This window comes from Lutjanus erythropterus, chromosome 3 (genome assembly GCF_056507025.1).
Source record: "Lutjanus erythropterus isolate fLutEry1 chromosome 3, fLutEry1.hap2, whole genome shotgun sequence".
Classification (NCBI taxonomy): Eukaryota; Metazoa; Chordata; class Actinopteri; order Lutjaniformes; family Lutjanidae; genus Lutjanus; species Lutjanus erythropterus.
In genome coordinates this window covers 25515836-25533789 of record NC_139319.1, presented here as the reverse complement: position 1 = coordinate 25533789, position 17954 = coordinate 25515836, and the positions used below count along the sequence as shown (strand labels likewise).

General features: G+C 39.2%; 1 protein-coding gene across 2 annotated transcripts; it reads right to left on the bottom strand.

Moving 5' to 3' along the window:
* Nucleotides 1-465: 465 nt before the first annotated feature.
* On the bottom strand, nt 466-17492 carry suz12b (SUZ12 polycomb repressive complex 2 subunit b). 2 transcript variants are annotated; one of them, XM_084715591.1, is made up of 17 exons: nt 17171-17492; nt 16769-16913; nt 15822-15868; nt 15666-15730; nt 15455-15523; nt 15242-15291; nt 14455-14540; nt 14123-14354; nt 13761-13866; nt 13569-13674; nt 13297-13474; nt 11488-11576; nt 10758-10901; nt 9089-9246; nt 6017-6215; nt 4716-4795; nt 466-2900 (listed from the first exon to the last, which is right to left on the bottom strand). In XM_084715591.1, exons 1-17 carry the CDS (start codon nt 17183-17185, stop codon nt 2588-2590), a joined length of 2082 nt encoding a protein of 693 aa, XP_084571717.1. In that variant the 5' UTR covers nt 17186-17492; the 3' UTR covers nt 466-2587. The 2 variants fall into 2 exon arrangements, with proteins under 2 accessions (XP_084571717.1, XP_084571718.1); XM_084715592.1 differs by having other exon boundaries at nt 11488-11573.
* Nucleotides 17493-17954: the final 462 nt, after the last annotated feature.

Sequence of the window (17954 nt, the reverse complement as noted above, 5' to 3'; positions counted from 1 at the left end):
AGTGTTGACTTATGTGAACATTAATTACAAAAACAGGTTTGCTCTTGAAGCCTCATTAGGACTATAGTTCAGCTGCTGTGATGCACTTTTTATTTTCATTACACAAAACGTATTTCTTGAAGCCTCTGCAAAATGTTTGTAAACATTTATGAAATTTAGTGCCAAAGCGAAACAGCAGTCGACAAAATGGTCTCAACACAAGGTTCACTTGCTCGCTCGATTTTCAGTATGACTGTTCAATTAAACTCAATCTGGTGTTTAGGACAGTATGATGTAGTCAAAAGGTCTGGGGCAAGAGAGTGAATTTCAGGTTAAGACTGTTATGTTGACAAACAGCAAGCTTTTGCTGGTCTTGATATTGTCAATGATAGAGGCCTGTAACCGCTGAAAAATACAGTAAGTCATTCTATGTGTGAAATATACAAGTTTTTGTTGCATGAATTGTTAAAACATTACACACACAAATGAGGTCAAATGTATTTTATTTCTTTAAATATAAAAATCCCCTTAGCCAGAGTGTACAGTCGACAATTTTTAACAGGGTGTTTTGACAATAATGGTGAATGCGTCTCCCTTTTTTCCAGATGAATACAGAAACCCTCCTTGAATACTGGAGGGAGTAAAATATAGTTAATTTGGTTGTCCACAAGGGAAGTCTGATGAAATAATGAATGGTGATGATCACCAAGTTATGTGCACACTACAAATCAACTACCGCTGCTTTTTTTAAAAAGAAAAACCTGTCATGGAATGGAACAAAAGAAAAGATGCTAAAAAAAAATATACAGGACTAAAAGAGACTGATGAAAATATTCCCCTTTGGCATAAACTGCATCTAACAGGACAGACAACTGACTTGGACCTGAAAACCAACCATCCAATAAACAGCATATTGCTTTGAGAGAGACTGCAATCTGTTAATTATTGGATTCAGAACGGGGCACAGCTAAACATTTGATGTGATTACATGTATACATATTCTATTGGTCAGTTACTGATACTCAGAGCACATGTTAAAAACAGGTTTAAAGGTATACTACGCAGGATTTGTTGGTTGCTGTTTGTAAACACACCATTTAAAGCTGGCTCCTCCTCCTCCGCTCAACAAGTGAGCCACAGAGGGAGTGGTGTTAGCAAGAATGAAGTAGTAATAAAATATTTTGATTGTTTGACGGCAGTTAGTGTGTGCATCCCTGCCCAACACAGACCAGACGCTCTTTGTACATCCTTGACACAGAGAGCAGAGGCGAGGGACTTAACTTGGCATCTGTGTTTTCATAGAGTCCTGGCCTCAAACTCTGTGTATTAGAAACACAATTCCCACCCAAGTCCACACCCAGAAACGTCCCAAACACAGCAAAATAATGAGAAAATACAAGCAGAGGGCAGGCTCTCTGCAGATAGACACCATCACACTTACAGTGGGTCCTAAGTGATGACGGAGCGATTATTTTATCTACCCGTTGTTTTTTTGAAAATCCTGCCAAGTATACCTTTAACGTTGTGATTCCAACTTGTTCAAACCTCAAAGTGTAAAGAAACTACAGGTGCCTGCCGGTATCATCAGAAAACTGTTAACTTTTACATCTTGAATGCTATGCACTCTACACGACACGAGGTGATGCGCTGCTGGTTGTTTCAGTAAATCAGTCAGAAAATATTCAGAAAAGTAGAGTTCCCTGGCTTTCCTTGAGCTATCATCAATGTAGGCCAAAAGGCGTAGGGGTGATGAAGTGGGAGTTTTGAATTTATTCTGTTGTCCAGGATCAAAGGCTTTACAGTATAACACTATTGTCATGGCAACCTACCAGCAAAACCCACAATCAATTGTGGGGTCCTAACACAAGCTTTACAGGCTTTATATACTCTAGACATTGATGCCAAGTGTAGATTTTTACTGTAATGTTCTCTTTACTGTCTGACCCTTCAAATTAATTGTCATTCACAACAGTGAAATCAAACCCACTAAAGTTTCTCCACTGATGACAGTGGAAAAGCTGCATTTAACATTTGGCGCAGCATGAATAAAAAACAAAACAAAAGACAATTTCAAGGTAAGCTTTCTAAATACAAACACCAAGTGCTAAAATAATCAGCTAAAAGGATAAGTTTTCAACAAGGTTATTGTGTATGTGTACAAATAATCAAGAGTGACAATGTTACAAGTACAGTTTTAAACTGTAGTCTTGATACAGTTGTCTAGAACAAGGACATAGCAAAGACAGTCGTGCCACATCAGAAGACTCAGTTTGTTCACACTCACCCCCAAACACGATACTTCAGTGGCACCTACAAAATGCATATTTAGTAGGTTCAACTTACATCATCCAGTCCTCAAATTCCTGGGTTGTGTAGATGTGGGTGACTCACTTTTATATTGTTCATATTTGGTTCAATTCTCAAGTTCCAAAAACTTGTATACTGGTCTGCTTCAGGTCAGATCCTCCGGTGAGCAGTTCTGCCACCTATCTAAGCACCAATGGGTTTGTAATGTTCATTTAAGAAGAAAAAGGAAAACCCAAAATCAAAATAAAACAAACAAAAAAACCCACGACAATCATTGTTCCATCCATCCATCCATCCTACATCAGTCCGTTAGTGCGCTTTTTGTCCTCTTGCCCTGTTTGCCCCCAGCGGAAGTGACGGCGTTGCCGTTGCAGGCTCCTGCTGCAACCAGAGTCTGGTGCTGCTGCTCCTCCTCGGCGTCCGGCAGCTCCTCCTGGATCTGTCGCAGACGGGCCATGGCACGGTCAATGGTGGCCGTGCTCACCAGGTTGAAGTCGTGCATGCTGACTAGATGCAGGAGGAAGTTGCGACAGAGGTTGCGACGGATGATGTGAGCACCGCGGTTCTCAGCAAAGAGCATGATGGCCTGATTCATCTGGTTGTCTGCTATGAAACTGCAGTAAAACAGAGAACAGGAGAGTTTAGTTTCATATTTCAAGGGTTTGATGGATCCATGGGCTGTGTATTGGTAAGAATATGGCGTTACGATACATATCATGATATAGGGGTTATGATCCAATATGTTGTGATACTGTAAGAAAGGCAAAATCGCAGGCTGCTTTTATCTAAAGGCCAAAACACATTGAAAGTGTCTGATGTTTGCATTTTGAAATACACCCATTGTTTTAAATGGCAGAACTCTGAAATACTCTGAAAGCATCTTGACACATCAAACTACCTTGATGCTCCCCCCCAAAAAAAGACACTCATGTGAGGAGCAAAAGCTGATGGAGCTGCAGCACCTCCTAAATCTTGATATGAGAAAAAAAAGCACTGACCCGCACCAGAGAGAGGAGGAGGGAGAGGAAGCGTGTGAACATGGACAGATATGTCAACGGTGATAAAAACTTTAAGATCATGAATCATAATGTTACCGTTCAGTCCTATTACTCCAAGTCTGATTTATGTAGCTTTAAATACATGCCAATTAATCATAATAGACAGCAGAATGGTGATGTTACTGTACAGTTCTGTTTTACACACTGCAGACAAAACATCGTCTTAGTAACAACCACTCATCTTCGCTATGTCACTGCGCTGCTTTATTGTAAACCATGATTAACTGTCCAGCTGCTGTCTCTCCCGTCTCCAGGGTGCATGTTGCTGTTCACTTTGCTGTAAAACGTCGTCACTGATGTAAACTGTCAGAGTGAAACTGGTGTAAATTATCCTGGCTGTCTTAATATAAAATCATGAATATCGCATTAAGTGATTATATAGACGGACCTGCAAAAAAGGTGACGATTTTTCCCCTTAGAGGACAATACTTTATTTATGAAATAATAATAATAATAATAATAATAATAATAATAATAATAATAATAATAATAATAATAATAATAATAAAGAAATAAATAGATACTTGTAAAAAGCAACCTTGTCCTAAAATGCTGCTGGAAATTAAAATGTGAAGTCTGTCATGCACCAGACTGCACCATTGGTGTGCGTCTTGGCCTTAATTAAAGTAAAACTTAGTATAAAGACCACTCCCCTCATTGATATAAAATCTGAAAATAACTTTACTTTTTTATGTAATCAGCCCAGTGGGATTTACATTTGTATTTCAGTCCCTGTAACATCACAACACTAGTTTTTTTTTTTTTTTTCACTTTGAGCAAAGGAAATGCGTTTACTTCCTCCTGTCTCATTTTATGTTGTTACGTGGAAGTGGTAGAGTAATGTCTGAAGATAGATTACAACACTGCCATGAATCTTTGCATATGAACTATTAATTAAAAATGTATAGTGTTTTTGAAAGTGGATAAAGTATCACAACATCCAAGTATGTATGTATGTATGTATATATGTAAATATATATATATATATATATATATATATATATATATATATATATTTTTTTTTTTTTTTTCCCTTCTTATACCCTTTGGGACCTCAATAGCTGTGACAAAATGTGCAACTACAATACAGTACAACTTCTGTAATTTATACCATACAGGACTGATTACAAGTGAATTTCTAAGTGCTCTGGATTCCTTTTCAATCTGCAGTGACCCTCCCATTTGAACACTGTTTAATATTTGGTAATGTTCTTTTCAATGGCAAAAACGTCAAGAAGTTCTGTTTGGAATTTCGGCCAGTTTCCCATCACAAACTTAACTATGCAAATATGAAAATTGCACAACCATTATATTGCTTAATTTTCAGCTTTTGGAACGCTGTATGAAGACTTCTCAGTAAATTTAACATACCCATGTTTCATGACATGCAGGTTCCACAGCTTCATCACTTCCTTCTCGCCTTCATTGACATCTGTGAACTCATCCAGTTGCTGCACAAGTAAAAACAAATAAATAAATAAATAATGGATACAATGATGATAAGATAAGCAATATGAAATAAGAGTATATCATCATCTCAGTTGTTAAAAAAAACACAACAGGTACCTCAGATGGATTTATGAGACAAGCTACAACAAATGATGGCGCCTAAGAGTCTAATGTATGTACTGCTCCAGTACGTGAACAGATGCATGTGAAATTTGGTTGGAACAAGTTAAAGGATAACCCACTCATTTTAAGCAGTTTCTGTCGCCCCTGACAGTGAAATCAACAGAGATAGATACAGCAGTAATGTTAGCAGGTTCAGGGAATCAATACTGAAGTGATAAAAATACAAGAGCAAGCAGAGGAAGTGTTCAATGTTGGCAACAGTTTTTGCTCTGAGCACCTTTAAGTTATTTATGGGCAGCCACATTGACCCAAATGCTTTGACTCTTTGTTGCCATGGTAATCCGACACCAAAAGCAGCATTCCTAAGCTTCATTTTGATTTTTTTCCCCCTCAACTTAAGACCTCAAAAACACTCGCACTACTACTTTTAAACCATTTAAATGATTCCAAAAGTTACATTTTGCTGGATTACCAGCCTCAGTTAATGTTACAACGAATTCTGCTTTTGATTGATTAATAACTGGCTTCTTCCATTAGTAAAGTGAACAGAGTTATATCAAGAGAGAAAAGCCTTGTTGTCCACCTAAATCAATGATAATTACCAACTTCAAAAGATGCTGACAGCAGCTTTCCAGTCTTGATGTTGTTTATGTGCTTCCAGCCAATCTCAAGTATCTCTGCAGAGCATTACAATGTAAGCTTGAATGCATCTTGTGTTACAAGGTTAACTGCATTATTGATGCAATCAAAATGCCCTGATGTCTTTTTGCATATTGACAGGAGGTAAAGTCCAAGATTTATTTCTTTTTCTTTTTGTACTCCTTGTACAACACCACAGACAACACCATCCATCATCAGCACAGACTTGAAGCCATACCTCTGAAGTCAGTCTGAAAAGTTAAACATTATGTAATATTACGTGATTAAGTGAGTGTAAAAACCCAGTCAAGATGAGATTCTGTGTTTGCTCAGCAGGTTGTAATAACTTGAGAAATTTCCTCTTACGCAACTCTCTGGACTTTTAAGGTGGTCTCTTTGAGCCGCATGACTTAATTGAACAATGAAGACACAGAGGGACACAATGAGTAATGGCCTCTCACCGTGGCAGTCTTCTCTCTCAGCCACTCTGGATCTCTCTCATCCTCACTGTCCAAATCCATTTCCTGGGGCCGCAGGGGCATGCAGCTGTCACTGTGGAAGTAGAGACGGTTGTGTCCGCTGACGTAGGTCCTCTGCTGCTCCACCTCTCCGTCTTCAGTCTCCAGGAACTCGGACAAACTTGGTTTGGTCCTCTTAGGCCTATTGGAAGAGGAGCGTGAAAACAAATCCTGCATACACACCATGCACACTGGTATTTTAAATCCTCCTATTCTCATTCGTTAGACATCACCAATACTTAATACTTAATTCAAATGTGACGCATATGAGAATGTACCCCCCAAAATGAATACAGTATTATTTTCAGTGCCTTGTACACAAACTCTAAACAATAAAGTAATATAAGATACAGTAACTTTTGGTTAAAAATGAATGGATAATGTTACATGAGTTGTTATAAAATACAACCCACTTGCTCTTTGTTGATAGTTTGTTGATGCTGCAATCAGTAGAGATAAGGGTTGGGCTGATGGACGATGCCATCGTCCATTGCAGATGGCTGACAGTCATCGACCACTGACCCTTTACCATCGTTACATCATGATTTACGAGCCTTCTGTATTTGAGGTAGTGTGCCCCTCAGACTTGCCGTAAGGCAGGAATTGTTGGCGAAGCTTCGTTTCGACACATGTGAGAAAAAGAAAAAGAAGCTGTTGCTGCTGGTCATTGCACTGTTGTTCATGTCCTCTTTATTATATCTTCCCAGTAAGGCAAACCCAAGACGCTTGGTCATACTGTTGGCAGTAGGGCTGCAGCTATCGATTCTTTTAGTAATCAAGTAATCTATCGATCATTCTGGCGATTAATCGTGTAATTGGATAAGATATATTGCGTGTTCTGCAATTTTTTCTACTTTTCTTTTTAGAAGGGATGTAAGGATGCATCGTGAGACAGTTAAAAATTGATACAAATCAGTTGAGATAAAAAAAGAATAATTTTTAAAGAGCATAGCACGTAAGACTGCGCAAGACCGGCCCAACCCGGAGAGAAAAGGGTATGCGTGCTTCTGACAGAGCTGGTTGGATACACTGTGCAAAAATTCTGCGCACTTCAAACTTCAGAAAAACACTTTCAAATTCTGTTTCCTACACCCACAACAGTGTTAGCGGGATGGAGGTGTGAGGATGGGAGGAAGAGAAGACAATGATATATTGCACGCTCTTGCGCTTTCACTCCTCGATCTAGGAAATCTGTCTCCTCGCTTTGAAAATATTTTCTCTTTGTTTCCTCCTGGTAAACCTGCCGTCATTCTGCCATCACTTGCACTCCTGCTTCTTAAAGGTGATGAGAGCTGACTTTTTGGTCAGCTTATTGCATGTTCGGCCTAAACTCGCTGGTGAATTAATGAGGGCACTTGGGCGCTGGTGGTGCAAGGGGCAGGACAGGGCAGGATACCCCTGCACCACTGGCGCAAGGCGGTAAAAGTGGATTTGGACACACCTTGAATAAATTAAATCCATTGCACCTCGTGCTTTCCACTTGTGCTTTAGATCAGTGTAAGATAGGGCTCCCTGTGTTCAAAGTGAAAAGTGCGAGAAGATCACAGACAAGATTAAGGCTGTGTGCAAATATTACAAGAGGGCGATGACCTACACAACCAACATGATGCAGCATGTCACCTGGCAACATAATGAGAAGCTCAATACCACCTGAGCAAAGAAACTGTTAAAAGGACAATCCACGCTGACAAGCAGAATTTCAAACTAGGAAAACATGCAAGCCTTAGTTTGTTTATTTGAAGAGATTTCATTAATTTATTTATACTGTGGGATTTGTTTTAAAAATCCAATTTATTTATTTTTTGTTATTTAAGATAAAATATAATTTCAGTTGCACTTTTAAGAAGAGGACATATGGGTTGTTTAGCACAGTTTACTCTACCTCAAAGATAAAAAAAAAAAATAAAATTAAAAGGGATTCCTTTTAATTTGTTAAAGATGAGAAAATATATGTTGTAGTTTATAGTTTGTGTTTTGCAGCTACACCCTACCTCAGACGTGTTGTATTTTTGTCTGAGAAATAATTACAGGAATATTTTTCAGTCATAATTTCTCTGCAAGCCAATTCTGTTAAGAAAATCATGAAAAAATTGTATCGTGAAGCCAGTATTAGAAATCATATTGAATCGTGAGTTGAATGTATCGTTACATCCCTAGTTTTTGGGGTGACTTTATAAAAAATCCTGCTGATGAAGAAAGGCAACAGATCCGACATAGGATAAGAGAAACGCACTGACCTCACTCTGTGTGCATACTCTATGTGTGCATATGGAGGAGCTGCACTGACACAGAGGAGAGGTGCTGCAGCCGTGTGATAATAAATTACATAAAAAACTTAAATGTCGGAGCTTATCAATACTCTAGTCTTTAATCATTCAGCTGTTTAACACCGCATCCCATTACCCACCCCTACGTGCAAAACAGTGCACTGTTCAGTAGTTCGGATTAAAACAAGGCCTCGAGGCAAAAAAACTTGCCTTGAGGAATTTTAGTAATCAAATTACTCAAGTTACTTGAGGAATTGTTTCAGCCCTAGTTGCAGTGGCATTTCTTTTCTGTGGGCTGCTGTTAATGTGTTTCCACTGCATCCAGTGACATCACTGGACCAGTATCAGTGATACCAAACATGAAGAGGCCTCTGATCGGGATCAAGGGCAAAAATCAAAGACAAAATCTTGCACAAAAATATGCAAGTACACCTTTATCAGAACTTCACATCTTGAATTTTCATGCTTTTATATACCAGATCTGTAGGAGAAACCTGCCAACTGAAAAGAATGGATGTATTTAGGGTCACCTTCTTGCAAAGTCCCACAAACTCTTCCTGTTCTGTTTTAACCCAGCTCATTGCTCATGAACAGTTCATTAAAGTAATTCTATGGATTACCAATTCATCACCAAACCAGACTGAATGAAAAGCCAATTAAAATGGTCATTTAAAAGGAGTTAATCACACTGTCTGGCGGGTTGCCTTTGAATGCGAACACTGCCATTAAACAGAGGTCACAAGTTTACCTGCAGACCAGTATATGAGTTACAGCGGTCCTCTTGACGGGGCCGTTGCGGCTGAAAGCAAAGCCGGGTTGGCTGTGGATGTCCTGAGGATTGCCAACGTATGAGCCGTCATAGCACTCGTTGATGGACACGTCTATCCTTGCTCCTTTGGGGTGAGGCTGCAGATAAATAAAATGAGAGAAATCCTATAGGAAATTGTATTCTGCAAAAACACAGAAGTCCTGGTACATATTCTGATCAAAAGGCTCAATCTGTCAAGGTTATAAGTGTGATTTTTCACACAAACTGTCTGGATGATGTGCGTACAATACTTAAGATGCAGTAAAGACTTTGTAAGAGAGAGCGAACAAGAGAGATGGACAACAAGACACAACCAGTTGCAATTAGAGAGTAGGTCAAAACAGACCAATTTGCCTAGACTTCTTTTAAAACAGTGGTTGCCCTTTGTGGTTTGCCTAATTTCAACTACAGCTCCTCGTATTGAGCCATTTAACAGGCAGCAAAAACACTGCCAATAAGCATTTTCTGACTGCCTGTTTTTCCCTCGCATATGTATCAAAAGTATTAGGTTAACAGATGCATACACCAGAAAACAGTCATAGTACCTTTTCACAGTGTACAGACCGCATACAGTGGTCAGAGAGCAGAGGCAAGGAAATGTCATTGTCAAACGTGTCTTAAATATAGCTCACAATCTCCTAATTGTCACTAACCGCTTGAAAAGTGCTCTAACATTGCCAATATTATTTTTTCCTCAATACATCTGCAGTATGTTCACTTCAAAAAGATTAAGGCTCAGGTTTATCCATTATCACCAAAGCCCAAGAGAAGACAAAAAAGAAAATTTGTTCCTTTCTTGTAGCCACAGTCTGATAGAAGTTCAGCATCTGTGTGATACAACTCTATATATTTAATGTACCTGTAACCAGTGTTGTGTATTCCTCTCTGTTAAAACTAGCTTCGCTGTAAAAACACAGAAAATTGTCCCTCGGTGTGTGCAGTGACATCTATCTGACACAGAGTAGCTCTCCAGAGACTGTCAGAGAAACACTGCCTTCTTGCTTTTGCCTTTTTCCCCAAACAAGCTATTTTGTTAGTCTGCAAAACACTGCTGGAGTTTCACAAGAAAATAGCCCTGCAGAATCTCCCAAACAATGTAAGTGAATGGTGACCAGTTTTCAAACATAAAAAAACAACTGGAAAGACACCATAACATGCCTTCATACTGCTTATCTGGTGTAATCCAAGTCTCCTAAAGCCCCAACATGCCGTCTGCACAGTCACACCACACACACAGTTCAGATGGGGTGCATGTGCACATGAATATGGCTCTAAGCTAAGGATCTACAGTGAAGATGCAGGCTAAAAACATAGTGTAAATAACACTTTTAGTCAACTTGGCTTGTGAAATTCCAGCAGTATTTTGTGGAATACAAAGCTAAACCTGACCCTCAGTCAGCAGGATGGTGAGTAGATAATGACTGGATGAAAAATTAATTTTCCTTTTTGGGTGAAGTGTCTTTAATGCGCACAAGCAATGCAGAAAAGAGCTACCACACAGTAGCTTCAGTTATTTTACATTTGTAGATTTCAAAGCTGCCTGAAATCAGGTGGCATCTCACAAAGACACACAACTAAGTCAACCACACACAATAACAGACCAACCTACCACATAGTTGAAGATGAAGCGGGAGTGGGAGAGTTTGAGGTGTTTGAGCAGGCTGTAGAGTTTGCTGCAGTTCAGGGTGCACCAGGGACAGTGAAGATCATCTCTTGCCTCCGTTTGTTGCCGTGTGTTATTGTTGTACAAGAACTGAACAAGGACAGATTACATTAGTTACAAAGTCAACCAGAGAAGGTCGACATACCACAAATGTAAATTAATGATTTTAATAGTACTGCATAACAGAGATATTATCACAGTTTGGTACACAAAGCCTGTGGAGCAGGTGCCCAGGAGCAACAAATGGAATAAGAGGCAACACTTGCATAAAAAAAAGAAATGAAAATGTAAATAAAATCAAATCAAATCAATGTATAGACTCATAAACATAATTTCTCCCAATCCTAATCATGACCCACTAGAAGCATACGGTGGTTGTTGTATCTGCAGAGACCCTGACCTCAGCTTAAAGGTAGAATCAGTAGAATTTGTCTAAGCTTTTGGTAAATGCACCAGAAAGATAGTCAATTGTTGAGTCTCATTTCCAAGACATCAAATAGTAACATTTTGGGTTGGTAATACATACTAAGCACAGCAAAATAATAAGAAATACAGGCAATGTTTAACAGTGACATTATTCTAAACATTCTTAAAAAATGAGCACAAAGACATTTTGCTTTTCAGCCACATCACCAAAAGATTTTAAGCAGTATTATTTTAGTGTGCTGTAGTGTACCTGATAAAATATACGTAGCTTCTGCCGCGGCTCACACGGGACCTGTTCTTTCCTCGTCTGAATGTCTGTGCTGACCGACTCTTTCACTGCTGGCAGGAACAGATGGAGGTTATTTGTTGGAGAATCCTCAACTCATAAAAATACATTTCATGCATTCAACACATACTTGAAAAAATGTAGAGATTGCATTATTCACCAGTGACATTACATGACAGCACACATATAGCTGCTGCTGAAGCCCCTTTCAGACAAAACAATATGTACTATTGCTGGCGTCATCTACCCATCATAGTACTGGCTTTTTGGCATTCAAACAAGGGTCACTGCTATGGAAATGTTCCATTTATGGTCCAGTGAAAAACATGACTGGACCATTATAGATAGAGCAGCAATGTTTGTGCACACAAGAGAGACAAAAACAGCCTCATTCCTTCCTACCACCATAAAATGAAGGAAGAACAGTGTTTACAGGTCTCTCTTGTGGGTTGCATCAGCGCTGGATTTTAAAAACTTCTCATGCAGCTGAATTAATGTCTCTCTGTGGTCTAATTAATAACCATCATGCACCATGAGTGCTAGAGGGAAGCACGACCCCACTTCTCACTTGCCTAAGCAACCCTGTGGACACCCTAATACATCTTCTTAGAAATCATTTCATTTATTACATACAGCATACAGAATTGGCTGCCTATTTTCACCGAGCCAAACAGAGAAAAAAATGGAAAGACAAGATGTTAGATAATGACTCATGCAAACTGCATTTGCTCATATTCAGTAGAAAAGCATTTTGCAGGATATTCACACACACATATTTCAGGACCTCTACAGAAACATGACAAGCCCCTTATTTCAAGAGGGACATTGTAAAGGGATAGTTTGGATTATTTCTACTGGGGTTGTATGAGGTACTTAGATTGTCAGTATATTAACTATAGTAAATACACACAGTTTGTGGAAGCAGAGGAATAACCAGCATGGAAGCTAAGCAATGTACTGCTGTGGACAGAGTTAGCAGCAAAATGTATTTAAGCCACTTTAACAAAAAAAAAAAGGTCTGGCTCTAGAGAGAGCAATACTTGACTTGCATAAATGTGGTTTCCCATTAGCAAAGGCTGTCTGACAGCAAAAAGCAGTGAAAATATTCTAAATATAGTGTACACTTAAACAAACATCGATTTTTTTCCCACTTAACATTGCTAAAATACACTTTGCTGCTGACCCTCTCACCAGTAGACCCTGCTTAGTTTCTGTGCTGGTTCTTCTCTCCGCTTCTCAAAACTGGTAGCGTGTTGACCGACATCAACTGTAGTTAATAATCTGATCAAAAAGTACCTCATACAAGCCTGTTTCAAATAATCTGATCTATTTCTGTAAGTTACCAGTACATTCATGAAGTGAAGTGCATTTCTGAAAGGGACTCAACAGTTATGACTCACAGAGTGCCTTTTGCCAGATTCAGTTACAAATAGACCATCCCACACCAGTATCAGAGTGGGTGAAAAATCTAAAACCATGATCCATTCAGCTTTGCTCGGTGAAACTGCCATGAAATAAACAATCTTCAGTTCATTGTTTGATCCTGAACATTCTTGCAATACTTTGAAGCAGAAGTTGGAATCTATAAATGCTTTCTGTCTCCTGTACATAAATGTTATACAAGATTAAATAGAATTGAGACTGTAATAAAGGATTAAGTAAAAACTGATAGTTCCTCACAAGAATACTGATAGAAATTCTCCACATCACAGCATATTTCTAAATTAGCCTCATCTTAAAATTCAAGCTACCCTGTTGTGGTTTTGTACTTACTCATGAGGGCAGCTCGGTGGTTGCTGGTCCTAGTCTCCATGGGGCCGGAACTATCGGAGTTGCGGGTAGCAAGGGGTTTGGCCACGGGGGCAGTGGACTTTCCACTTGCATCACCTGTCCAGCGTAGCATGAACTGCAATGTGGGTCCCTGAGAAAATGTCTCAAATGGTGGCAGTCTCTGTGGGACGGTCAGAGTAATGGTCAGTGAGGTGGTGGCGTAAAGAGGGTTAGGGTTAGACACTCCATGCTAACATGTGTACAGATCCTCCTACCTTTCCATCCAGAATGGTTTCCCACGTAGCCCGCTTCTTGCTGACAGGGCTGTCCTCCATCCCTTGCATTGACACTTCATATTCTCCATCAAGCAGCTGCAATCTCCTGCAAAGAACATATCAAGAGCAGTGACTCTAAGGTGTAGTCAAAATAATGGGGAAAATAAAGATTTTACAGTGATAAAACCTTACCTATTCTTATCAAAGACAGTCATCTGTGCAACATAGGTCTCTGTGGTCTCTCCCTCCTCTCTGTGGGATGAACTTCTCTTCTTTCTAGTTGGAGTATCTGTTACATCTTCGCACAAAACAAAAAAGAGTGAGGCATTTCATATCTAACCAGCAACCATTTCAGTTACATCCAACATGATTTTTTAGACAATGTGTCCAGAGAAAGACTAAACAACCAGCATCTTTCCATATCTCGATTCTGAACTACAGTATCATACTCTCCCTATTCTGATCTCATAACAAGATGCACTATTACCTCATTCATCCCAAAACACATTCTACTTCAGCAAAAATCAGAAAACAAAATGCTTTTTGCATCCTACCAATGTTCTCATTGGCCTCTCCATTGACCAGACCGTTTGTATCCCTCCTCCCTGTACGTGACACCCTGAACAGGAGCGAATAGGACTTGACCATGTGGCTGTTGCTGGGCTCAAACTCGTTGCTGGAGACCAGTAAGGAGGGGTAGGAGCCAGGCTTGGTTTGGTTAGTGTCAGGATTCAAAGGCACCTGCTTTTTACCTGTAGGCACTTGCTTTATCGGGCAGCTGACATCCTGAAAGAAAAATGACCAAACTCAATTCAACAAGACATGTTCGCTAGGAATGACCTTTCTCTAAAGAGAGAGAGACTGGGACAATAACATTTTACTTTACCTTGCGTTTTTTATGGCAGACTTTGACAAGTAGCACCTCTAAGGAAACGGAATTTTGTTCATTTTCTGAATTCTGAGATGGCTTTTCTGCAGGACAGCAGAAAAAAAAGGTTTTAATGTCAATCCTCTTGCTCAATTTCTAATACACAATAAAACTTTCAAGTGAAACAGATGTTTTTTTAATTTTTGTCTGGCTACTTTTTGGTATATAAACATCTTCTGTATCCACTCCTTCTGTCACTAGTGCCAGTGTGTTTGCAAATTTATTTTAGGCAAACTGCTTGCTCCAACACATATCTTTAGCATGCTACCAGTGGCTTACTGTAGATGGGTGGTGTCATGGCAACACAGCACTTAGAGTGATTGTGTTTTCATACACACAAGTATCCTTGTTTTGTTCTGTTTCTGATATGATGTGTACATGGAACATGAGAAGCCATGTTCACTGTCTACATGGTTCTAACCGTATCCAGGCTTCTGATCATCTGTGAGCTGTCTTGACTTCTCATCAGAAAACTTGGATAAGGTGTTTACATGCCACAGTATCTGGTTTCTATCAGTAGTACAGGTAGCATAGTCAGGTTTCTTAATGAGGATACTAGCATGCATGTAATTGCAATCAGTGACAACTGGTTATTGTGGTAACACCTAATGACAGTCAGAGCATCTCTAAGTAAAACAAAAAACCCTCTCTGCTCAGCCTATTTTCTAAGTTGTTTGTAAGCATTTGCCTTTCAAACAAAAACACACCAAACACAAGTACTTGTTAAAGAGTAAAATCTGCTTACCATCCTTATGGAAGAACCCAGTGAAGGTTAACTGTAGATGTGAAGACAAACTAAAGAAAAAAGACACACGTGAAATTTGGGCATACAAAGTGCTCTGATTGTTAATATAAATGGTCAGAAATTACGTCAATGTGCAATTTATTTGGTATTTTAGTCCCTAAAAACTATCAATAGCAATAAAGGGGCATATCAAATCTTGTAGAGTTGTGTTACCTTGGAGAATCCTGCTCTCCCTTCATCTTCTCCACTGTCTGCAACATATCATCAACTTTGAATGTTTTCCTGTGAGGAAGGATTCAAAGAGACATGGTTCAACATTAAGAAAACATAATAGATTATAAACATATCATGTATGAATCATCTTTTAAATCTGTTAGTGTATCTTCATATGTATCAAAGGGACCATAATCATTGGATTTCATACCTTCTGGCATTTGTTCGACCATTCCTGTGAGACATGAAGGTGAGCGTCCTGTGCAAAAATATGGGCTAAAAAGGGAAAAAAAGCATGATCATTTTAAGTGAGCTGTCTAATCAATAAAGTAACTCAAAGAAAAGACGTGTACAGCAATTCACTTACTGCAATCAAGTTCCTTGTGCGGAGAAATCTATATATCTGAGTTGGTTCTGGAAACACAAACAAGTGTGATGTTTAATTTGGACTACAACTGCAACAATTAATCAACTTACTGTAAATTATTAAAGTTATCGCCAACTATTTTGATAATTGATTATTCAGTGAGCAAAGAAATTTGTCAAATTTTCTGGTTTTGGCACCTCAAATGTATTCATATTTTTTGTGTCTTTTGTCCTTTGTAATAGTAAACAGAATATTTCTGGGTTGAGAAAAAAAACAACAACAACATTTGCATTTGAGGGCTTCATCATGGGCTTTGGGGAACAGTGATAAACATTTTCTGACATTCCACACACCAAACAACCAATCAATAAATGGGAAAACAACTGACAGATGATCGATAATGAAAATACTGTTAGTTGCAGCCCTCACTTGGACACAGTCACTTGTAACTTTGCAAAGTTCAAACAGGGTGCACTAACATTGATATTATACAGTGTGAAGTTGCCCTGCTTTAAGAGACAGGTCACTCTATCAGTCTGCTGCCACTTACTTTCACTGTCTCAACATCTGAGAAATTAATCCACATTATTGCTAACACATGCCAAAAAAGGAGTGTTAACAGGTGGTGGCTGATTATAGACAAGATACCCACCAACCAAACTGAGAAGATAATGTACAGTATGCGTTTTTTTTTATTAATCACAATCTGATAATTACTACCTAAATACAGATAATATCACGAGATTCGTTTAGTTTCAAACAAAATCTGTAACTCCTGTTAGACTCAAACTAGTGAGGCCTGTCAGCCAAAAGCAGATATTGAGAACGAAATAAGTAACAGTTAATTTAAGCGTGTATCTAAATGCTTATTGAACGAATGGAAAAGTTCTTCTAATGTTACCAAACAGACAAACCGCATTACAGAGTGACGAGTAGTGAAATCTCACTTTCAAAGGCCTGTAGGAACAGCTCATGGTCGGCCTGAATCTGCTCCATCTTCGGCTTCTTCACAGAGTTCATCATCGCTGATGAGGCGGGGTACACGGCGCCGTTAGCTTTACAACTCGCCCCACTCATAATATGACCTGAGTTCTGCGAGTCAGACAACAGTACATGTTAGTACATAAATTATTACCGCACAAATGGTGGCAATACAACATGTTAGCTTAGCCGGTAGGCAAATACTCGCGTTAGCAGTCGAGCTAGCTAGCTCTGCTAAAAGCACAATGCTAACATGTTAGTTAGCTTGGAATTACAGAGCAGTATTCATTCGTATATTCACACTATGATTAATGAAAACCTTACAATCGATATGTAGTACATATACGGGATAAATTAGGGCTACCCACCCTGGCCGATGGCATCAAATTGTTAGCCTCGCTGCCCCCAGCACAAGCCTGGCAGACTCAAAAGCAGAAACCCATGAAGATGAAGAGGAGGCGACGAGACGCTGGCTAGTTAGCTAGCAGTGCTAGCATGGTTCACTAGAAAACAAACCTCCGCGCGCCTGAGGTCGTCCCGCATTCAGCTTTCACAAATACAGTTTATATCGGAGGAGGCTGGAGTATTTGGGCTCAAATTATTGATATTCTATCTGTAATTTATTGTCGGTGTGGTTTCCTTCAATTTGTACTGAACAACAGAGTATTAGTCAGTTGTCAGCCAATGGGAAACGGACTAAGAGAATCCAGCGCTGTGATTGGCTGTTGGCCTCCGGAGATGACATACAACCCGCTCTCGCTTTCTACGATTTTGCGGGAAATCGAGTTTATCAGCAGACACATCAAGACGATCCTGCAGCTGCTTACCCTCCTGTGGATATGAGACCTGATAGTCTACAGTGCAGCTCATTATTCAATGAACGTGTTCCATCTGATTCTACGTTGTTAAACAAAATTGTTTAACGGAAATAAAACGACAGAATTGAATAATGTTTTGCAATAAATCAATCTTATCACAATCGAGAGTTTAACGTAATTCTTTTTTAACCATAGCTTATTATTAAGGGGTGATGCTTCAAGTACAAGTGCTTCAACCACACATGAATTAATGTGACTTTATTTAGGCTATCACTGCATTGAACAAAAACAAAAATACCACTTTGTAGTATTTCTAATTGCTTTTCCAATAAAA

Bases quoted from the DNA above. Each gene is read 5' to 3' on its own strand.
- suz12b (XM_084715591.1), bottom strand. The intron at 10,902-11,487 runs GTACACTACAGC...GTCCTTGTTCAG, and splicing joins AGCTACGTATATTTTATCAG to TTCTTGTACAACAATAACAC. The intron at 9,247-10,757 runs GTAGGTTGGTCT...ATTTATCTGCAG, and splicing joins GCTTCATCTTCAACTATGTG to CCTCACCCCAAAGGAGCAAG.